This window comes from Alosa sapidissima, chromosome 6 (genome assembly GCF_018492685.1).
Source record: "Alosa sapidissima isolate fAloSap1 chromosome 6, fAloSap1.pri, whole genome shotgun sequence".
In the NCBI taxonomy this organism is placed as follows: Eukaryota; Metazoa; Chordata; class Actinopteri; order Clupeiformes; family Clupeidae; genus Alosa; species Alosa sapidissima.
In genome coordinates this window covers 5,905,166-5,928,999 of record NC_055962.1, presented here as the reverse complement: position 1 = coordinate 5,928,999, position 23,834 = coordinate 5,905,166, and the positions used below count along the sequence as shown (strand labels likewise).

Sequence of the window (23,834 nt, the reverse complement as noted above, 5' to 3'; positions counted from 1 at the left end):
TTTTAAAATACATTTGTCTCAGTTAGGTGTACTTGCTTTTTCTCGTCTTGATTGATTGAAAAGGTTACCATGTCCACATAGTCTCCTACATCAACAGCGTAATCCTTGGGTTAAGGAGATTCCCTGCACTTAGGTCTCAATCCATCCAAGAGCCATACATCCAATTACACATCCTGAGACCAGAGATGACACATTGGCTACCTCTGCCAATGTGGTTGACCTCGTAAAAGCATAAAACAGCATATGTTTTAGGATCCCATCTTAAATTGTAGGCCCGTTGACTCGTTGAACACACAACCTAACTCTACTGACCATATTCATCGTGTTTAATAATTAGGCCTATTTTTGTAGGACTAGCATTTATTGCCACCTAGTGGCTGCTATATTCCACCCACACTAGTTTTCCATCATATGGAGAAGGCAACTATATGAGTTAATGAAAGTAGTATTTTGCCATTGTCACATCATATGCAAGCTATTAGATAGGGACCTAGGCATGCATGCAGCTATTTAATGTAGTTTTCCAGGTAAAGCCTTTTCATATGGCTAGATTCTTTGCACATTTGATATGCTGGTGTATTTATTAGCCTATAATGTAGGCTAGACTGTAGGCTGTAGTTTGTTTAGGTTCAGAAAATAAAATAGAAATCCCTTGCAGACAAAATATGATCAGTATATTACCCCTTATAGCCCATGCGTGATATGACGTATGGAACCTTCGCGAATACGGATACATCACGAACTGCACGTACCTAACGGTGTTTGCGTAGGTTGTTTAGACTCTCGCTCATCAATGGTCAGATGCGCGAGATGCAAAGGATGTTGCTGCGTATATTGTAGTAGACCATAGTTTTACATGGGAGCGGACCGCGCCTGGAACCTATTAACTTGATCAAGGTAGGCATTTTCTTAATATTATTAAGACTAGGCTACCCTATGTGTTGTGTTTTTCAGAAGTAGTGATAACGATTCATTAGCCACTAGGTGCGGTTGTGAAACCGTATTGAACCTCAGATGAAATTGCGTCTTTCATATATAGATAGGCCTAAGTCGACGGTTAAAAATATTGTTTCAAGATGTAGGCTATCATCATAGCCTAATGTCATATCCTATCTTCGCCGAATTGTCATTAGGTTGGTGAAAAAAGGACAGGCTGTCGCCGCTTATTACATAACGGTAGTCATGAAAAAGTCGTTTCTAGCAAGTGCGATGACATTAGATCTTTACAGTGTTGGATTGGTCGCGTACCGGGCTTTTGGTCATCAGAGTCTATCCACATAGGCCTACTATAGCCTATAGGCCTTTATTTGGCTCACTGATCCGTGATCAGCTCAAAGAGTAGGCTGCTGTTGTGATGGAGTTACTGTGAAAGTAGCAAGTCATTATTTGGCATCCATTCTCCATTTGACAGCGAGTTTATTAGACTAAGGTGTTGACATTTTACTGTTTTGGGTAGCATGACTACAATGTGTAAAAATGTATTATTATTTATTATTCTTTTCTCTCTTTTTGTAAATTAGTCTTTGCCTCCCACACCCCACTTTCTTTAATATTGACATTATTTCTGTTTTTCTTTTCACAATGTTACCATATTCTTATGTCTCTAGTCCATTAAGTCTGCAGTTGATTACATGAAGCCCAGGGCCCCCTAAAGATAATCAATCTTCAGTCTGAGGGTTAACCTACAAAACTGCTTCAGCGTTGGTAACCAACACAAATACACTTGCACTTTGGTTCATTAAACAACGCGGAGTGAGCAAAGTCCTTCTTCTGAACACTACAGCTGGCTTTGGAGCAGAGGGGTTGACTCTAGCCCCTGAATTGAGGTGGGCCTACATTTGTGTAAAAGCCCTCCCACAGACAGAACAGGGTCCAGAACAGGGCCTGTAACTTTGAGCTATACACCTTCTGGACACTTACATGTAGGCCCTAAGTGTTCAGTCCATACCATGTCGGTATACTGGTCATCCCTCAGCTGATATAACTTAAGAGTCAGGGCTCAAAATTGCAAGACTAGGGGTGGAATCGTGAATGTCAGGAATATATTTGTAATTTACTGAATAGTATATATCTAGCATATATCTGTCATATAAACATTTTCTTTTAAAGAAAGTATTATTTGACAGAGTTTGAATCAATGATTGCTTTCTGTTGCATTACCACATGCCAACAAAATGGACTTAAACAGTGAATGCTCTATTGTGGATGCTCATGTTCTCATAAATGAAACATTACCTCTTACAGCAGGGGCAGCTTTATTCCATTAGCCTTTATGTTCTCTTTGCTGTTTCCCAGAAGTCTCTCTCTCCCACCTCCATCAGCCTAATTGCCAAGCGGATGTGGGTTAATATGGCTGCCATCCACTTGCTGCTGGGCACTGTACTCCTGGCTGTGAACTCAGTTGCCCAGACCCCCGGAGATGACGCTGAACAACTCAGCCTAAAGAATGCCGAATTTGGTACCAGTCTGTACCGCAGAGTTGCTGGCACCACCGATGGGAACGTGGTGGTGTCGCCCTTGAGCCTGACCCTGGGTCTGGCCGCCTTGGTCGAGGGCGCCGGGGCCCAGACGCGCGAGCAGCTCATCAACACCCTGCAGCTGGGCCCACTGCAGAAGGCCGATGCTCCCGACAGTCTCCCCCAGCTCCTGCAGACCCTCCAGGCGGACTTGGAAAAGGATGCCGCCATCAGATACGACCAGGGCTCCGCTCTGTTTGCCACGCAGCAGGTCCAAGTGGAGACCGCGTTCAAAGATCGGGTGAAGCAGTTCTTCCAGACAGAAACACAGAATGTCGACTTCAGTAAAACAGAGGCTGCCATGACCACGATAAATGACTACTTCCGTACCAAGACTGGGGAGAAGATCCGAGAGGTGGTGTCTCCAACCATGGACGCCAACACACAGCTGATGCTGGTCAATGCTGCCTTCTTCAAAGGTGAGTGGGTCAAAGGTCATATACTGATAATGGGTTAGCATGGACAGTCATGACTGTTTATACGGTCACTGTTAACACTAGATTTGAGTAAAGTATCTTTGTATGGTTTCTTATCCTCAGTGATATACAGAATTTCAGTAAAATACAGTATGTTGGTAAGATGTATGTAAAGAATATGGTGTGCTTGTGTACAGTTACACTTAAATACAGTTGAAAAACCTTGTGGTAATTTTAGATACAGTCTTTTTAGCAAAGAGAGGGAGGATTGGTATACCCTGGATCAACTAAATATAAAAAATCTGCACTACCAAAGAGCAGTCAACCAGACTTGAGTGTTCACACACACACACACACACACACAAACACATGTACACACACACACACAGGCCTCCCTCATACTTGTCCTTCATACATCTCATCCCTCATACACATGCCTTTGATGGCCTTACGGCAAGCCATGCCACCTCAGACACAATACAGTATGAAGCAATTGGTTACATACTAGGCCAGCGCAGGAGAATACATCCACCCTCTAACTTTATCCTAAATCTAAAAGGTTACTCTACACAAGAGAGCCAGGCTTTCTGGTATGGCTGTCGAGGATTTCTCAGCATAACAGTGTTACATGTTTGTTTGTTTGTTTTTTTATGACAAATAACATAATAACAGGAGCATCTTCTCCTCATCTCTTGCTTATGGTAGGCCAGTGGGTTCTCCCTTTCAACGCCAGCTTTACCCAGGATGAGCGCTTCTACGTCGACAAGTACCACATCGTCCAGGTGCCCATGATGTTCCGCTCCGATAAATACCACCTGGCGTATGACCCCGAGCTCAAAGTGGGCATTCTTAAACTGCCCAGCTCAGGAGGGGCAGCCATGCTTGTCGTTTACCCTGATGAAGGTGTTGACATCACCTCCATCGATGACGAACTGTATGCCAAAACATACCTGGACTGGTTGAAGAAGCTAAAGAGGACGTGAGTGCATTTTGCGTCTGTGTACGATTTGGTGGCGTAGATGTTCCTATGGGGTTATTGACATAAATATTGTGGGTAGATGGATTGGTCGAGTCACAGGCTTTAGTCATCAGAGTCTATCCACAGGCCTTTATTTGGCCCACTTTTGCTTATTCTGAAGAGGCCTCTGTGTATTTACCCACACAGGAGATTGGAGGTCCAGCTGCCACGCTTCTCTCTCCTGCAGTCCTACTCCCTGAAGGCGGGCCTGGCCAACATGGGCATGCCAGATGTGTTCCAGGGCAACGCTGACCTGTCCATCCTCAGCAAGAGCCAGGGCCTGAAGCTGGATGAGGTACCAGTGTAACACTACACAATAATTGTTTTAAAATGTCACGTAAACGTACGGTGTGTTTCTCTACCTTTGAGTTTAAGGCGGTGATCACACTAGAAATAATGAAGCGCCAGCGGTAAGCGTAAACACAACGCTCAGACCATAATAAGTTCTATCTCGTTCCTAAGTTACACAAATGGTCTACGTTCTATTGCCTAAACTGACAATTGAATACGCTCGCATTACACCTTTGAAAGTTGAACCAAGTTCAACGCTCAGCTTGTTCTACACTAGCGCTAAGCTGCCACTCAAACTATTACGCTGCCTAACCATAGCAAACAATAGGACATCCGCCGCTTGCAGCTGGTCAATGTGATCCCTGCCTAAAGGTATATCTGCCCTGGCCACATGCCAGCTGAAAGGAGGAACTAAAGAGAGGTGGAAGGAATAATAAAAAAGAAATCATTTTATTTATCAATAAAATGGGTTATGATTAAAGCAGAAAGAATACAAATTTACATAAAGAAATTGAAGAAAAATATATACTAGCACATTTGAATTAAATGTGCATCAAATATTATATTTGTATTTTTAGTGTGTTTTGGAAACACATAATGGGGGAAAGTGACTTAAAAGTGTATGAAAAGGTTTATCAGAAAAGAAAATGTAGGGGGAAAAGTGACCAGTTGAGAAGTGAGTGACTGATGTCATGCTGTCGTTATCCTGCAATGACGTGACCATACACATACGTAATCCATAGCTGACAGGACATTCACTAACCACCATCCTCTACACCCCTAGGTTGTGCAGAAGACTGCCATCGAGGTGGATGAGACCGGGTCACAGCCAGACTCAGCCCCTGCAGACACCGGCAGCTTGCCACCGCGACTCACCATCAACAGGCCCTTCCTCTTCCTCATCTACCACGAGCCCACCAAGAACCTGCTCCTTGTAGGAAGAGTGGTCGACCCCACCAAGAACTGAATGCGTGAGATGCCTGCTCACTACACACTGTTAAACTATAGTGATAACAAGTGCACACACTGTACACCCGGGCTGTATAATATTACTTAAGTAACTTTCATGATGTATGCATATTCAGTATTGACATTTGTCTACTTCCAGTGTTAGCAGGCTGATTGATATATACATGTAACAAAAATGGACACTATAAATAGTAGTGTTATTATTCCTGCATATCCCATACTGTACATCATGTATGTTTTAATAGCTTTGTATTGTTCACTATTCAAACTCCTGCTCAGTTCATGTGAAGCTTTGGGACAAACAGATTGGATATTGAGGACTGTTGTGCTATTTAAATGTGGATGTGAAATGTGTGTGGAATTTCCACATTCAGAATAAAAAATAAAAGATTTAGTGGAATGAACATTATGGTGAGGTCATGCTTCTCGGTACCTTCACCGTTCTAAAGATAACTGTGTCTTGCCCGTGTTTGTGTGAGTGTGAGGACGGCTCATTAGGAAGGTGACACATACAGTACTCAGCGAGGGTCTTCTGTTTATTGATTGGGTGGTGTGGGCACGAATCACTCTGATGCTGTGGAACACCAGGCACAATCTCATTGGTCGAGAAGGGAAAAGTTCTTGAGCTCATAGGAGTGCTGTGGTGTCAGCAAGGCAATACGACTCATAAAAATTACATGGAGCTGGGTTTTTTTTTTCTTTTTCTATTGTTTTGTTCTTCTTGCCCGACTAGGAAATATAAAACAAAGAAGAAAAAGACTTTGCAAAGCATGCTATAATACAAGAAAAAAAAATCAAATGAGCCAATAAATAAAATACATCCATTTGCTCCTCCATACACGACGCTTTGTGACATTTCTTTCCACTTTTTTTCAATTTCCTTGTCAAACAAATGTTACAAATATTTGTTGAGTAAGGCAGAGATGGATCAATGTCAAACTGTTTTGTTTGGCGCGCTGAAAAATAAAACTTTAAAACACCTCTGATGTTCCCCGTCCCCCTCACACTCTCTTCCTCTCTTTCTCACTCTCACTCTCTCTTTGTTTAACACAGCTGGGTCTGTGTCCTCAGTCCATTTTCTCCAGCATCCCTTTAGAGTGGAGGGTGGGGGTGAGGGGGGGGACATGGATGTGACGCAAGATGACATGAAGCTCCAACCAGGGGATATATTGGCCACTAGGTTCCCGTCTCATGACGTGACGGTTGGGGGAGGCAGAAATCTTTCCAGCACCTTCAGCGGCTGTCCCGATCATTCCCTCCCGGACTGCATTCCGAACGAGTTGGACTTTCTTTGACTGTGAGAAAACAGAGATGGAAGTATTAGTAACTAATACTTTAGTAGCTACTACTACTTTTTTCTCATTCAAAAGTCATTCTAAATACTCTACCAAGTAGCTCAATGACATCCGTTTACACCAATATCTCACATCGTATAAAATGGATAGCTGCATTTTATACCCACTCTCCACTCCCCTCATAAACAATACTCAGGCTAGTATAGCGACATAAAAGCCACTGCAATTTCATTGTATTACTACCATTGTGGTAGTGTACTGGCTAAGGAGCTGGGCTAGCATGTAGTAGCCTGAAAAGTTGTGGGTTCAATTCCCAGGTTCCATTGTTGTGCCCTTGAGCAGGGCTGCGATCAGACGGCATGTAAATCTGACCACCACCGGTCAATTTTACTTAACACTTTGAGTGCCATTGTGTTTTTGTTCCCATGCGTGGAGTGCCGTCCCATGCGTGGAAACGCAATATTGCTTGTTTAGTTTTTTTTTTTTTTTTTTATTACAAAAATAGACACTAACACACCTTATGTGCGATTTTGGGAACTCTATGATGAATAGAACTGAAATAGAGGACGATCGAAAACTCATGAAAACGCACGACCTGGACATTTTATCTGGACATTTTATCATAACTCGGCTTTTCATGGTTGCCGCTTTGGGTCGAATTAGTGACGCATGCATGTCAGGTCAAAACAAGGCCATTTATTTTCGTGGGTTTATCACTAGGTGGCAGTCTCCCCAGGTCTCGCTAGGTCACTTCCCGGAAACTTTACTGGCAACACTTCATATTTCATAAAATACGCTATATCTCAATTTCTAGAAAAATATTTTGATTAAAACTAGCCACTGTTTAGCTTAAAGTCTCACCTTTCAAATGATTTAGATTGTTGGCACTTTGGGCCAAAGCTTCCAAAAAACAGCGTGGCATTCAAAGTGTTAAGTTGTTTAAAGGTGCCCTGCCACACGTATTTCATTACTTTGTGGTAATGTCAAAGATGGTTGATTTCGAAGATACTTCCTAAAAGGCCATTTCCTGTCCCCGGCAATGTATGCAAATAGGGTAGCAGTAGTACACGCCCCGCCCGAGAGGGAGGGGGGGGGGGGGGCACTATCCCCCATTTATGTAGTGATTGGGCTGCCTTTTTAACATTGAGGTCGATGGCAGAATCCAAGAATTTACCAGAATTTGTCAAAGCCTTATTTTTCTGAACAATAGATGCACATTTCGGACACGGTATCATGATCTCCAAACCCTCCTCCCCATTTCAGGAGAATGTTGTGAAAGTATGACCCTCCAGTCGGGAGAAAATCAACACTAATGAAGGTGTACACCAAGTTTGTTTTGTACTCCGGCTTCTGTCTGGCGTGGAACCGAGGCGTTCAAACGTCTGACATACGTCAGTGACACGCCCCTGTGCAGGCGGGGACTGAACCAGAGCTCTGACTGAACTCCACTTTGCCCTCATAGACATGAACTAGGACGACCCATCTTGCTACACATTAATTATCTTTGGTAATGTCTGAAGTTCTACTGTACCATGGACTCTGTAACATTTTACTGTGGAAAAAATGCCTTCGTTACCTTGTTTCAAGCCATTCTAGCGTGGTATAGAAAGCCTGCAGGAAGACTCAGCTCGATTTGCTCCAGTTCTTATTAATATTCAATGAGCTAAGCTGCTTGTCTCTGATTGGCTAACAGCTAGTCGGTTTTGTACATAACATGACAGCTGTTATCAACTAATTTTAGCTAGCTAGGCTAGCGAGTGCATTAAACCTGTATAATACTTCCTTGAGTTGACCATAACAATTTACTTACGGATTGGGCACTGGTCGTAGACTGCTGCGATGGTAGCCTACTGCTCCAGGTTTCAACAGCAACCTTTTTGCAAAGCCTGTGGTATTGTTCCAAAAAATAAACTGAAGCCATTTGATCCTCAACTCTGGGTTCTTGGGCAAAATGCATTGTTGAAGTTCTATTCGTGCATAGCGCACAAGCCCGTTATTCAGCCATCCTTGCATACGAAAACTGTCACAGAGCTAGACGAATTCTGTGGGCACGGTCTCAACTGGGCGAGCTCATGAATAGTAAAGAGCTCAATCAATTCCACGTCAAACTTTTGCTTTTGCAATTGGCCTGATTTCTCCGCTTATTTCTTTTCAGTGGCTAGAGCTGACAGAGGAGGTAGCAGTTCATTTTCACATTCACAACATAGTACAAACACATATGGACCTAACATACAAAAATACAAAGTAAAAACGGTTTTGTGTGGCAGGGCACCTTTAAGAAATGCAGATCTCCATATGAACCTTATCAAACCTGCTATACATTACGCACATGGAGAGCTTCCTGGACTGCGTGTCCTTGCCCCCGTTTCCACGGTGATCCACAGAGCTGGACGTGTTGCTGCGGATGAGGACGGGCATGGAGGAGGTGGATGGGGTCGGGGACAGTGAGGACGACGAGGACGCCACACTGTAGTGGTGGGGCCGCATCGTGTCATCTGTGGGCAATGAGAGAGAGAGAGAGAGAGAGAGAGAGAGAGAGAGAGAGAGAGAGAGAGAGAGAGAGAGAGATGGGGTGGAGTGACCGGCGGAGGCCTCTATGCAGGCTTGCTCTGTTGTCACCTGGCATTTACCTGGTAGCCTAGTCATTACAGTAATCTCGTTGGTCTTCATTTGCTTAGTTCAGACATCTAGTCTAACATCTGAAGATGTGCACTCCGAAATCACGCCAGGAGAGGAATGTTTTTTGCAGAAGCAGGACTAATCTAACCTGAAAACTGTATGAAATTGGGTTTTGCAATTGCAAGAGGAGTGATATTCTAAACAAGTCTAATCCTGCCTGGGGTGACAGTCATCTATTCTTAATTCCATACATTGCACAGAGGTCACCAGACATTTCATTAAAAGAAAAAAAAACATTTACCATTCACTGCTAGCATGGAGCTCTTCCCAGAGCCAGGACAACTTCCAGACTCTTTCACTTTTCTGAAGAGAAATAGGACAACAATGAGCTCTCTCTCTCTCACCAACTAACTAACTAATGGGAAAGCCTTTGCTTTCCTGTTATGCATGTGAAACAGCAGCTGAATGCATCTCTGTTCTGGAGGCTCAGTGTATTGGCGCTTCACACCAGAGCCCTCTCATGGGTTCCAAAAGCTTTTGCTTGAGAGAAAAAATAAAACACATTGGCATGCAAAACACACAGCGAGCTCATAAACTGAGCTAGATGACATTTTATGTGGCTATTTCACATTGCAGCAGTGTACATTACAAAAAAATAGCTATTCGAGTGCACAATATATCCATCATTACCCAGCATTACTATTCAGCTGATTTGGTAAGAATTCTTTAGTTAAATATATGCCTATATCAATTTAGTGTGTCATGAAGTATTTGCTGAATAATTACCCTTAGAGTGCACTATGTGACTCATACAGTTGAAAAAAACACATTTGACTTGGCAGGATGTTCTTAAGCTGTACTACATACTGTATGCATGGAGAGGCTACAGTACACATTGCTTACAGAGTTTTGTCTGAAGAGTTGGACATCTTGGGGGTGGTGGGATGACTACTGAGGGAACGACTCCGGGCTAGTTTGGCCTTCCTCATCTCTTTACCTTGAAACATACAACCATCATTACCAACAGCATTCTGCATCTTCATCATGAACACAATCATTCAATCCCATAGACACAATCATCATTGCAATCTTCCTCGTCATACCCTCAAGCTAGTCTGTATTGGAACAGCAAGTATGTTTCCCATAAATATTCAGGATTTTGGCTTAAAATACTATAGGATTCGTTTAAGAATATGGGATGGGAAAGCACTCCTCACCGGCTGACGTGGATAGCGTTGCTCCTGACGTGGACCCTGACATTCCTTTACTCCCCGACAGCCCTGTCTTACTGTCTCTTCCTGCAGATGGCATCAGGCACATGGTTCAGAACAACAGAGCACTCCAAATAAATATACAACTCCGACAGCTCACCTGTAAACTACCATACCACTAGCCTCAGGAGAGCAGGTGTGAGTTTGTGAAGAGAGTATGCTGTATGTTTGAAGATGAGTCATTGAAGATGTTGTATTGTGAGTGGCCAGAGTCGACGGTAACAGAGCTAGAGCTCTTCACGCACACCACACCACTATTTCACAAAAGCACCTCTCACTTCTGTCCATTTAAGTTTGATCCAGAGCTGCTCGTTAAAGCTTCGCCTTCGTTAGGCACTGGATTGGTTGAGGGTGTTCCACTATGCATGCAAACTCCTTCCACACCGATTTAGACCAAACCCTCACAGTTGCCCTCAAAGCGTATAATAAAATACAGAATCTGGTTACACTGGACTAACTGAACACTGGACCCGGTTACACTGGACTAACTGAACACTGGACCCGGTTACACTGGACTAACTGAACACTGGACCCGGTTACACTGGACTAACTGAACACTGGACCCGGTTACACTGGACTAACTGAACACTGGACCCGGTTACACTGGACTAACTGAACACTGGACCCGGTTACACTGGACTCTAAAAGACATGAAATAGTGTTGTGCAGAATTGAAAGGGACATATCAATTTAATCCAGTAACAGGCTGGGTTATAAAGGGACGACTCTTGCTCAACTCACATAATGGGACTTGACATGATGTCAAACACAGTTAAATAGACATTTCATTTTCATGCAGTAGCCAGATGAGAGCTACAGTACTTCTCCTCTTGTCTATGCTCTGAGGTGGTGGTGGTGGTGGGACTCACGTTTCTTTTCGATGTGCTTCTCGCCCACCAGCTTGGCTTCACTCTGCTGTCGCTCCAGCATTTCCTGTGAGGAGGGAAAAAAAGAGGATCCGTTCCAAAAATAACACTTGAGAAAATTCAAAATGTGAGCAGACCAAAGAGGTTGCACAAGGCACACCATCTGTTTCTTCGGCAGCGACCGTGTGTGTATGTGTGTGTGTGTGTGGTCTGTGAGACATTCAGTGGAAAGATATGCTTAAAAAGGAGCTTTTCTGAATAGCTCATCACAGCAGATGTTGCGTAACACACTGAATACAGGCATAGTGTTCTCAACATAATAGGTCAACTTGCATCTATCAAGTCATTATATTTTCTTTTTGAGTTGTTTGTGTAGAGGTGATACAGACATGCAAGATGTATGTTGCAAATTGGAAATATATGGAACATTTGTCAAATATGGGCATATAAAGCACACACATATTTGAATGGACACACTGCCTCTCAATGTTCCAAACTAATTTATTTAGCCTGCATCTGCTCTCAGCCTGATAATATGCTGCCAAAACTACACTATATTATCCCAGCAAAGAGTGGCAGGAAGTGATTTGATTGTTAATTCCGACGTCACAGGCCCAACAGCTCTTTTGTCCAAAAACATTTACTAGCGCAGCCAGCCGGTTTTCACAACCTGTAAACCTTCACCGTCACCTCCATCTTTAAAAAAAACTGAAAAAACTAACAGAGTAATTAGTGTAGCTGTGCAGCCAGATGATATAATCAAGGGTGACGTCATGGCTTCCACAAAAAATGGGATTTGATTAGGTTGAGGCAACAACTGAGTAGTAGAATGACAATTTTCTTACATTACATTACATTACATTTGGCTGACGCATTTTTAGCCAAAGCGACTAACAACATGGTAAACAGTTTAAGCTTTTTAAAGCAATTCTCTCAACAATTTTAGTACAATTTAAAAAAGGTAGAGTACAATAAGAATAAGTACATCAGTGAGTGCTGTTTTTAAAGAGTTCTAGTCAGGTGGATCTGCAAGACTGAAGAGCTCGGTCTTTAGGAGTTTTTTCTTAAAGGCTACTCTGAATAGCGAAAAAAAAAAAACCTGTTTCTTCTACTGGCTATGGAATATAACAAGCGTCTCTGGGACCAGTTAGACTCAGAAAAACAATTATCGGCACATTACTGCATCACGACATAACAACCGGATTGGGATCAGGAAGTGACTGTGAATCGTAATTGAGCCCGGGTCCCCGTGAGTTCATGGATCCAAATCCACTTGCGCCACAGCCTCCCCCATGATGTTACCATTGTAAAATGCTATTCTTTATACCACAGTTCTCCAAACCAGTTGCTGTTGACAACATCCAAAAAGTGCCTGTCATACCATCTCCAGCAACAGCGCCTCCTCCTTTTCTTTCTTCTGGTCCAGCAGATCTCTTTCGTGCCGTTTGTGATACTAGAAAAGAATATGGTGGGCTTTTTAAATAAATAATATCCCTTTACAGATGTATAAAGGCTGGAGGGCGCAGACAACATGTGGATCTCAAACACATGTAATACAGAATACTAACCGGTTCAGTGATTTCCATCTTGTCCAACTCTAGCACTATCTAAAAGCAAGAAAAAAGCTTTTTACTCTGAGTAGATAGGGTCTCTCCATCATGAACCACAAAGACACCGTGCCATGTTTTACACCAATAAATAAGTAATTCTGTCCTGGGTGGTGTCTGAATGCCTATTAAACCTTAAACCATCCACATCTTTCATATCATAACCTCATCGCCTTATAATCTTTGTACTGAATAACTCCATACCTCACTTAAGTTTTAAAGTACAGGCCAGACTCATTACTTTTACGGCAATAATGTTTTTAGTGTGTTTAGTACACCAAAATACCCTATAATAAATTGATACACCTTGTTTAGTATATCAAGGTACCGCCTCAGACCTTAGGATACAGGTCCTGTACACACAGTGCACTCGATCATTGAGGAATGTGCAGGCGTGAGGTTTTTCCAGTGGAGGTTGCAGAGGAGTAACTCCCGGTATGTTACTAAATTAGCCTCCCACATTAAACACTACATTCTAGCAGTGCGTAGTACTCTGTCTAACTTTACACAGTTTTGCGCCATGTTAGACAAATAAGCGCTGACTGTGTTGTCAAGCGCACTGTGGCGTACCTTGCGTATGGTGGCCACCACGTCCTTGTCCTTCTCGCGGCACAACAGTTTCCGCACGCAGAACTCCAGCTGCTGGAGCAGGTGCTTGTCTGCGGGCAGCCGGATGGTGGAGCGCAGCCTGGGCAGCATGTGGCACAGCTTATACCTGCAGGGCAGAGCAGAGCCACACTCAGCTACAGGAAAATTGGTCAAATCTAGCAAGTAGGAAAGTTTAAGTGAATGACGTGAAAGTGAAAGTAAGACATTCGAAAGGCCAACGAAAGTTAAGGTTGATTTTGATAGTACAAATATTTACAAAACTAGTGCTCTAAATAGCGATTCTGTTGTCTAGGAAAAGTTGTCTTATTGACACATTGAACTATTTAGGCGCAGAATAGGCGTGCGCGGCCCCAGCAGTGGCGTGGCTGGCTGGAGCACCTGCACCGTACGCCTGCAATCCGGGTTCGATTCCCGCCCTGTGGTCCTTTCCGGATCCCACCCCGACTCTCTCTCCCACTCACTTCCTGTCAATCTCCACTGTCATATCTGATTAAAGGCATAAAAAGCCCAAAAAATATACTTTAAAAAAAAAAGAATAGTCGTGCGCTTTCAGGAGCAGTCTTTGTACATACCGCAGAATACATAATTAGGCGCTCTTTACGCTTCCCCTCCCATCTCTTTATGCTAAACTCCCACTTTTCCCTGGATCCTCCCATGAATGCATATGCATGACACGAATAACGCAATTAGCCATTTTCAGCTCCCGCGACAGGCAGTTTGCGCTTTTACATCATTGCAGCCTGTTTGTACATACCTCGCAATGATTTTACACGCACATTGCGAAACAAATACGCCTGAAATGGGCGCAAAAGCGTTAGTACATCTGGCCCTCAGTGCTAGAGATTCATATTTTTATAGAGATGGGCATCTCTAGTGCTATTACTGCACAAAAGGTGCTTTTTTTCCCCCAACAGGGAGTTGAAATTTGCTCTTTCCCACCTGACGTTGGCCACAGGGTCGCTGACCAGCTCTAGGGCCTGGATCAGGAAGTGCTTGCAGAAGTAGGACTTTGAAAAGAGTTCCATAGTGATCTCACACAGGTCGAGATACCGGAGCCGGTTCCAGTAGCTTCTACCCTGGCCAAGTTCTAGAGAATAAAGAAGAGTCATGTGACCATAAAATAATAATGCACCAGTATTCAAAAGTGTGTGCTTAAGGGGTTACATCAAAAGTGCTTAAACTTTCAAAAGTACCCTGCATGATCTTGGTGAGGATCTCTTGCCGTTGCTCCTGCTTGCGATTATAGCGAAGAAACACACACAGTGTCCTTGCAGCCTCTCTCTGGACCGGCAGAACATTCTAGACATACAAGAGATATTGTCAGGATATTGTAGCAATGCTGGCCCACATATATGACCTTACTCATAGTCAAGTAATAATGTGTTAATGTGTCTCAAACAAGTAGTCTATCCATATGTGGAAAGGGTTGTATATAACTGCTTATATGTATGACAGTTTGAAGTAAATGAACATGTATGCCGTTTGTGTGTGTGTGTGTGTGTGTGTGTGTGTGTGTGTGTGTGTGTGCGCGCGCGCATCTTATTAATGTCTGTCTCACGTTGGTGGTGATGATGCTAAACATTCTCTGCAGGAAGCGGAAGTAGATCTGGTCAGCGGGGACGACGCGGGGCAGGCAGGCGTAGCAGTGCAGTAGCCTTTCGTGGACGCGCCACCGCAGGGAGGACGCGGCCTTCTGCTCCGCCGCCACCAGCGCCGGCACCAGGTCAGGCACGTTCACCAGCTGAGACGGGAGAGACATGACAGATGAGACCAGGTGAAGGAGTGGGGCAGTGAACGAGGGAAAGGGAGAGAAAAGGGATGGTGGATGGGAGAGGGAAGTGGAGGAAAAATGAGGAAAGAGAAGAGAGAGTGAAAGAGTGAGAGAGATAGAGTGAGAGAGAGGAGATGGTGGATGGAAGTGGGGAGGGAAGGTAAAATGAGGAAAGAGAAGAGGAAGATAAGAGAGTGAGAGATGAAGAGAGAGAGAGAGAGGAGGGGGGGGGGGGGGAGAAGGCAGAAAATGAAGATCAAAGGAGGAGAGAGTGACGGGAGGGAAAATGAAAGAGACAGAGCAAAAGAGAGAGTGGAGGAGGAGAGATGCACTGGGAGAAAAGAGAGAAGGTGAGAGACAGAGCAGGAGACATGACGAAATTGGCATAAAGAGAGACAAAGGAACAGTGGAGCGAGAGAACAGAGACGCTGCTAAGTGCTAGTAATCATCTGGCTCCTTTGGCATCCCCTCATGTCTGCCTAGGAGTATTTCTGTCAAATCAGACAGAGACAGTCTAGCACAAACACTGAGTCACTTCACCACTAGAACCGAGGACAAACCGAGTTAAAAAAAGTATAGAGAGAAAGTGAGAGAAGGAACAAGACCCACAACCAGATGATGTGGTAATACATGTTCCTTGCCAGCAGAGGGCGAAAGATCCCACGTAAAAGCTACTTCCTTCTCTGTTTCATAACAGATCTTCCTACAACCAGAAAAAAGGGTCTACCTTGATGATCGAAGTGGAATAACAACCCCAACTGCGGTTGTTATTCAGTAGATCAGTGAAGCGAAAAAAGCTGTGATACCTGATTCTGCACTTCATCTAACACCTTGCACAGTTACCCGAGTCATTTGCACCTGAGGGAACGTGGCTGAGTGGGTGTGCTTGAGGACGTGTCAGACCATCAATCTTAAAGGTTGAGAAGCTACCCTGACACCTGACCCAATCCTACAGGCCCAGGAGGGAGCCGAAAGGAGCCTGACTCCTGACTCACGCGCCGCGCTAGGCTAAAAGCTAACCTCAAAGCTACCTTGCTCTCGGGCCCCGCTCCCTCTCCTCTCGACGTCGCCAGCTCCAGGGTCTCCTGCAGGTGGTTCAGCAGAGCGTCCAGAACCTGCCGGACACACACACAGACAAGCATGCCACTTGAACTAACTGCCATAAACTTCCAATGTAGAAGACCAGTATTACTCTCTTCAAACCGACACTGAGACAATAAACACTAGGCATGCATTTTACATCCTAAACAAAGTAAATAACAGTGGCCAAACAACAGAACCACTTAGTAAAAACAAACAATGTTCTCAGTAGTATTTAGTTAAACCCACCGGGTACTGGTACACACTTTTGGATTAGTTGGGTAATATGATGTCATATAGGCACATACAGACACATATACACACACACACACACACACACATCGCCCACTGAGGATGATGTAAAGTTGCTCTTCCTCTGAGCACAGAGACCTCGGGAGGTCAATCTGAAAGGCAAAATCAATGGCTTGCATTCTTTGTGGAGGCACGGAGGTGGATGTGTGCCAAGCCCCTGCAGACAAGGCGAGGAGAAGAGGCAGGCTGGGGGTTTATCATGGCGGTGCCCATGCACAGTGTGACTAACACATCTCCAGGGAGGCGCAGAGAGAAGGAGACCGAGAGCACCACCGAGTCAGCAGTAACGTATTCATTCATCCCACACAGCTTAACAACCCCCCCCCCCCCCCCATACACACACACACATAATACAAATATTATGTTTTCACACATATGTGCACACCCAACACACACACATAATAACTAGCAAACACATAAGACTCTTCCTCACACACACACACACACACATACACAGAAACTTGCAAAACCACTGAATAATCACATTAACATAAACAAAAATGACACTGCCCAAGTGGTACCTCACCTACAAACACTTCATTTATACAAATACACTACAAACACAGAGGCACCTTTTTGGTAATACTTCACACTCATAAAAACGTCATTTTGAAAAAAGAGGGATATGGACACAGACACACCCACACACCTCCCAACACACACATGTACACAGACACACAGACACACACACACACATACTGTACAGTACAGACCTACACAATAATCTCTAATCAATCCTGAAGACATCTCCCAAAAAAGCTCATTTTTGAATGCATAAGCCCCCCACCCCACTTCCCTCCCCTCTTGTGATTCTGTGTGGTATTTTCGGCTGTAATTGCCACTAATGACCAGAGAGGGACATCTATACAAACACACACACACACACACACACACACACACACACACACACACACACACACACACACACACACACACACACACACACACACACACATACACCCAACTGATTGCAATGCCACCTCCTTTACGAGATGACACTCTGACCTATGATTACATGCATGATTTTATTAATGCACACAAACACACACACACAACTGATTGCAATGCCACATCCTTTCGAAGATTACAATGTATCTTAAGGTGTACTGTAATCCTAGACCAGGGAGAAAGGTTCATACATTACACAAAAATATTACTGGACATATTAATACTCTACCCTACACACTGAACACATTTGTCTGAATATGGCATCTCCTCCAGTGTCTACATGCCACTTTGGTCAACGACTAGTTTAATGACAGACTCTGAAATTGTCTGTTTTAGACACACACACACACACACAACCTAATATTCCTCTCTGATGATGATGATGATGATGATAGTTGTTTTCTCTAAACACAGAGACCCCGGAGGTCAATCTGAAAGGCTTAATCGATGGTTTGCATTCTTTGTGGAAAAGCACAGAGGTGGATCTGTCACACACACACACACACACACGCACGCACACACACACACACACACACACACACACACACACACACACACACACACACACACACACACTTAATAGACAAGGTTGGCATCTATCTATAACATCTATAACACAGGGCAGGGGTGTCAAACATACGGCCCGCAGGCCGGATGCGGCCCGTTAGATGGTTTAATCCGGCCCCAATTTTGTAGAGAATAGATTTATGAGGATGTCAAAAAAAACAGTAAATCTCTAACCCATTCCAGTGAGGAGTTGTGAATTTTCAGCTATCGGTGACACCTCTCACTTCCCATGTCTCACAGCTATGCGTGCGACCGGACATAATGCTGATTTGGATCAATACAAAGACAGGATAACAGAATTGCTGCAGGAGGTCGAGCGAAGATTTCAGGTTTTCAGTGAACTTGAGAACGAATTTGCCTTTTTTCACTCGCCATTTACAGTGAAGGCTTCTGATATGCCCACTAACATCCAACTTGAGATAATTGACTTGCAATGTGATTCCGATACAAGCAGAATTTGCGTCGGTGGCCTTAGACACGTTTTATCAATATCTCTTGCCAGGGTACTCCAAATTAAAGGTGCTCTAAGTGATGCCACGTTTTTTTAGGCTAAAACATTTAATGTCACTCACTGCAAACATCACCAACCTAACCAACCACTATAGCTGTCTGTGTCCTGAAAAAAACGCAATCTCTGTGGACAGCCCAGGCTCCAAAAACGGCAACAAAAACAACCTGGGCAAACCTAGCCAAACTAACAAAGCTACAAACAAGGTTATCAAACGTAGGCATACACTTGAATGACTCTGTAAAAAATATGTGTAATAATCTAATATAGATCCCTTGTGAGCAGTGATTATGTAGGCTACAAATGTAGGCTGAAGGATAAAGCATAGCCTACTGAAAAAACAAATCTAAAGATTTGGAGTTGACAAAGGTTATTTTGCAACTAGAAAATGTAATTTCGAGGAAATTACCAGTGCATGAAAATATAAACATACTGTATATTAACATAAAATGCCAAACAAACTTTTATTTGGAAACAGTTGGCAGGAGTCATAGTTGATAACAACTGACAGTTGAAATGGCTGAACATTTAAATAGTTGAGTAGTTTAAATAGTTAAATTATTTAATAGTGAATTATTGTAGTGAGGACATTTATTTTGAAACAGTTGTGGGCAGAGGAAATAGTAGTCTTAAGAGAGCCAGATTGTATGCTTAAAGCCTGAGACAGAGTATATAGTTTAAAAGTTGAATGTAGATAGTGTAATGGATGTTGATAGACAGAAAGTTGAATGGATGTTGATAGGCAGATTGTTTAATGGATGTTGATGGATAGTTTAATGGGTGGATGAGTGAATGGTTTGAAGAGAATGGTTTGAAGAGAATGGAGAGACAGAGAGTTGGCCTAGTTAGGCAGAAAGTAGTTGATACAGGTGCAATCAGTTTAACTGGCCCTTTGATGGGTCCTAGTTGAGCAGCTGGAAGTTGATACAGGTGCAAATCAAGTTAATTAGTCCATTGTGATGTCATAGTGCTAATGTAAAGTCTATGGGGAAAAATAAGCTTGTTTTTTGGTAATATCTCAAAAAGTATAAAGTTTAGTTTAAAAGTATAAAGTTTAGTTTAAAAGTTTAAAGTGAAAAATACATTCCTCAAGTGTCCTTTTCAAGACCTACGTTACAATTTTCATGCACTGTAATTATTTTAATGGACCGGCCCACTTGAGATCAGATGGGCTGTATGTGGCCCCTGAACCAAAATGAGTTTGACACCCCTGATCTAACAAATAGCAATCTCTTTAGCCCCTCAGTGAGGCCTTTGGAAAAGGACTAGGAGTGCAGGGAGATGGGAGTCATCTCAGGCAAGAGCCCGAGCCAACACATCCCTCACCCTCCTCATGTGTCATCAGTGTCACCACGGACACTAAATAGCTGCCGGGGCCAGCAGACAGACACACACACACACACACACACACACACACACACACACACGCACACACACAAAATAATAACCAGTGGCCTACTGGTTAGCGCTTCGGACTTGTAACTGGAGGGTTCCAAGTCGAACCCCGACCAGCAGGCACGGCTGAAGTGCCCTTGAGCAAGGCACCTAACCCCTCACTGCTCCCCGAGCACCGCTGCTGATGTCGCAGACAGCTCACTGCGTCGGGATTAGTGTGTGCTTCACTTCACTGTGTGCTGAGTGTGTTTCACTAATTCACGGATTTGGATAAATGCAGAGACCAAATTTCCCTCACGGGGTCAAAAGAGTATATATACTTATGCTTATACTTAATACCAGACATGAATGAATAGAGGCCACATATAAGAAACATATCAGTCCCTATCAACACAAGTGTTTTTCACGCAGCTTCTCTTTGGTCCGTCTCACTAACTCACTGACAAACTTGAGTCAGCGGCATAATCATCAACCCACTTTCACCCAAGACAAAGGGCTTACCTCTAACGAATCATCCTGCAGTAACGTCACCAGCTCCTTGTGAACGTAGTGGACATTAGGACCCAGCAGTTTAACCACCTGGCAGGAGTCAGAAAGAGAAACACAGTTCTTTCAGTCTCATACAAAACTGTCTTGCTCAAAGCTAGGCAGGACTCCTTCATATCCTGTTTCAACAGAGCTGAACACAGTGAGTAGGCAAAAAGGAAACTCAGGTATATTTCAAGCTGACCCAATTTTAAGATCCAAACTTTCAGTAAGAACAAAAATGATGAGAATCGCTTCAAGACTTTGGGAGGATTGGATACTTCGGTAATATATTTCTCCTCTACTTTTCCAACTAGACCTAGGAACATTGAGCTAGGACCCTAGTTACCATGGTTACCAAACAATTAAGATGACAACTACAATTTAGGAGGTTTCTGTACTGTGGCCCCAGGTTGGAAATATGGGGGAGCAATTTCTGGTCCCACCCCATCTCTCTGTCTCCCACTCACTTCCTGTCTCTCCACTATCCTATCAACATAAAGGCAAAAACTGGCACGAACTGGACGCTGCCACAGAAAGCGAAGATGGCCTGACCTCATGGAACCCCTCTGCCGCAGTCCGCCGCACTGAGATCTCGGGGTCGTGACACAGGCTGGAGAAGGTCCGGTACAGCTCAGACAGAAAGTGGTTTGGGTCTGCAAACAGCATCATGGCCTGGGAAGAGAAAGAGAGAGAGAGCACAAAGGAGAGGTGTTGGAGACGCAGACGTAGAATGATAAAATGAGTAATGCAGTGAGGTAAATGTGTTTGGAAATCAGATACTGAAACTTTCTCAAGTTTTTTACGCTTTGAGTTAAAGAGTTAATTACACTTTGAACTGTGCTTTTCTGTACTTGTGTAAAATAATTCTGGCATTTTGGCTTGTATGAAGAAGGAGAGTGGCTGAGTGCAGGAAGCCTCCTTGACATTAAGTGCTGAAAAATGTCAAATAAAAAGGCATGTCTCCCCTTGCTGACAAACCTTTTTCCTTCAGCACTTATTTGACTTCCTGCAACATTTTATAGACTCCTATGTTTGGTCAGTAACTGGTCCTAGAACTCTGAATGAACCATGGCTTGGCTTGTGGTTGCCATAGTGACTGGATGTTACTGTGGGGCAATCACAGGATAGGCTATTAATTGGTCTCTACATTAAAAGTCATTGCTTACCCCTGCAACAGAAGTAGCACCTAACATGGTCAACATCGTATAGGGCCCTATATTTCTTCAAGTTGCATTCCATAATCTTTTGAGTGGATCGGTTTCCGCTAACTTATTTCATGCTTTATGGTAATGACTATCCCTACTGCTGAGGTATTTTAACATATCAATCAAATCACTGGACTGTAATTCTTGCTCTTCTGAATTGACACCAAAATAAGCTATGCATGCAGACTTGAATGGTAATAATTAACAATAATAAAACTAAGATTTAAATACACTGTTCCATCATAAGATGTGTTGAACCTAAAGCTGGAGGTCTGTCAAGCAACAGGTATGTCATTCCTCAGATGCACAGTCACTCTTTAAAGTGATAAATTCATTGTACTGGCATGGGCGAGAGACTCATTAGCAGGAGCTGTATGCCGCCTTCGTCTCAAAGTGTTCCCTCCATCCATTAGCATGTGCTGAGAGCCCTGCTCTATTTATAACAATGACAACACACACACACACACACACACACACACACACACACACATACACCTTCTGTTTCTCTACCTCCCTTACACACATACACACACACACAGAGACACACAAAGATACAGGAGCTCTAGAGAGGAGATACAGTAGATGCAGGTCTTACTCTCTTGTTCATGCTGCCAGATAAAACTAGCTAACTCCTTCACAGGCAAACACAGTTAATGCTCTGCTTCTTAAAGCAGGAGCAGAACTTCCTCTAAACTCACTTCAAATCAACCATTCATTCAGGAAAGCAATTGTCAGTCCAGGAGTTCAGAGGTGTAGTGTGTTGGGTGGCTGCACTGAAGCATGGCGTTTGTAGACGTTCACGCTAGCTATCATTAGCAAGTATTTGCAAGTCAAGTGTTTATTTTTTGCCATTTGCTCAAGTACAGTGTACAGGCGCATTGGAATGCTTGTGCGGATCACTCAGTCAATAAAAGAAACATTCATTATTATTAAAAAAACTCATTATTCATTCACTTATTTAAAAATCCACTAATAAATAACAATAAGATGAATAAATACAAAAGAGCAGAAGTGCAAAGTGTGCCCATCAGGTGGCCTTAAACACCATGTTCTATTCTCTACATCTGACTTATGCACAGACCTACTCTAACTGTTCTGTAACTGACCCTAGGCAGATGGGTCAGGCCCTTGAGTCGTGGATCTGCTCTGAATGTTTTGGTGCTCTATAGACCCTTTCAAGAGCATCATAGTTGGCCCCGCAGCATCACAGCATCATAGTTGGCCCCGCAAGGCTTCCGTTTTAACATTCCATATGTTATCTTAATGCAGAGGAAGTAGATTGGGAACCAAATAGAACGTAATGAAATTAAATTAATTAAGTATTTGCAAGCACTCCCCATTCGTTGCTCCAGCATACAGTACAGCTCTCTGCTGGCTGACTCTTGCACTACTGATGCTCACACTGTCCTGTGAATGTTTGTTCAGCAGCACTTCACCACAGACAATCAAGATTGAGTTGGACAGACTCTCCTTCTCTGTGCTTCCTCTTTGTCACAGAACCTGCAACGCTCCATCACAGTTTGCATCCATTCAGTCGTGTTTTCTGACAGCTCACATTTCAAGTGTGATATTTGCAATGAAAACAAATTACGGCGTGACCCACAATCATGTGAACATAAGGTGAAAATAAATGTCTCAGTATGATTCAGTCTTATACTTATATTCCTGGTACAGTGTATAGTCCCCATAATACTTCACTTAAGGTCAATTCACCTGAAGAAAATATATGAATGTATCATATCTGAGTATATGTCCTCATAGTAGTGATAGAAGTAGATAGACAAATAGATAGATAGATAGATAGATAGAGTGGTTGACAACTTGATTATTGATTGACAGACGTCTTAGTTTCACTCACTGGAAAGTTGTAGGCGCAGTTTCGACGCACCATGGCGTACTTATTCTCCAGCTCTAGCTGGTACGCCTGGCTCTCACAGTGGCCGTTCTCATGCTGCAGCCCGAGGAAGCAGAGCTTCTTATAGAACTCCAGGAACCATAGGTGCTGCTCCTCAGTGAAACAAGCTGAGTACAGAGAAATGTTGA

The 23,834-nt window shown here is 43.4% G+C and overlaps 2 protein-coding genes across 4 annotated transcripts in view; one reads left to right on the top strand and one right to left on the bottom strand.

The window, feature by feature from the left end:
- The first annotated feature begins 743 nt into the window (after positions 1-743).
- serpina10a (serpin peptidase inhibitor, clade A (alpha-1 antiproteinase, antitrypsin), member 10a) lies at positions 744-5,614 on the top strand. 2 transcript variants are annotated; one of them, XM_042094490.1, is made up of 5 exons: positions 744-897; positions 2,296-2,935; positions 3,638-3,911; positions 4,098-4,245; positions 5,026-5,614. In XM_042094490.1, the coding sequence occupies exons 2-5, from the start codon at positions 2,338-2,340 to the stop codon at positions 5,206-5,208; spliced, it is 1,203 nt and encodes a 400-aa protein (XP_041950424.1). In that variant the 5' UTR covers positions 744-897; positions 2,296-2,337; the 3' UTR covers positions 5,209-5,614. The 2 variants fall into 2 exon arrangements, with proteins under 2 accessions (XP_041950424.1, XP_041950425.1); XM_042094491.1 differs by having other exon boundaries at positions 755-897; positions 2,299-2,935.
- A 114-nt stretch (positions 5,615-5,728) lies between these two features.
- The window catches only part of ppp4r4 (protein phosphatase 4, regulatory subunit 4), a 40,479-nt gene continuing 22,373 nt past the window's right edge, over positions 5,729-23,834 (bottom strand). For both annotated transcript variants that reach the window (XM_042094446.1, XM_042094447.1), the window contains exons 10-25: positions 23,650-23,813; positions 21,139-21,258; positions 20,560-20,637; positions 16,280-16,363; positions 15,036-15,218; positions 14,671-14,776; positions 14,417-14,564; positions 13,439-13,583; positions 12,830-12,868; positions 12,643-12,714; positions 11,265-11,328; positions 10,342-10,422; positions 10,028-10,121; positions 9,426-9,487; positions 8,835-9,000; positions 5,729-6,505 (exon numbers count right to left, since the gene is read on the bottom strand). In XM_042094446.1, coding sequence (XP_041950380.1) covers positions 6,460-6,505; positions 8,835-9,000; positions 9,426-9,487; positions 10,028-10,121; positions 10,342-10,422; positions 11,265-11,328; positions 12,643-12,714; positions 12,830-12,868; positions 13,439-13,583; positions 14,417-14,564; positions 14,671-14,776; positions 15,036-15,218; positions 16,280-16,363; positions 20,560-20,637; positions 21,139-21,258; positions 23,650-23,813 — 1,652 coding nt within the window. In that variant the 3' untranslated portion in view covers positions 5,729-6,459. The remainder of the gene's footprint in view (positions 6,506-8,834; positions 9,001-9,425; positions 9,488-10,027; positions 10,122-10,341; positions 10,423-11,264; positions 11,329-12,642; positions 12,715-12,829; positions 12,869-13,438; positions 13,584-14,416; positions 14,565-14,670; positions 14,777-15,035; positions 15,219-16,279; positions 16,364-20,559; positions 20,638-21,138; positions 21,259-23,649; positions 23,814-23,834) is intronic.

Excerpts from the sequence above, each read along its gene's own strand:
- serpina10a (XM_042094490.1), top strand. The coding sequence starts at position 2,338 with ATGTGGGTTAATATGGCTGCCATCCACTTGCTGCTGGGCACTGTACTC. Across the intron at positions 3,912-4,097 it reads TTGAAGAAGCTAAAGAGGAC|GAGATTGGAGGTCCAGCTGC; the intron begins GTGAGTGCATTT and ends TTACCCACACAG. Across the intron at positions 4,246-5,025 it reads AGGGCCTGAAGCTGGATGAG|GTTGTGCAGAAGACTGCCAT; the intron begins GTACCAGTGTAA and ends CTACACCCCTAG.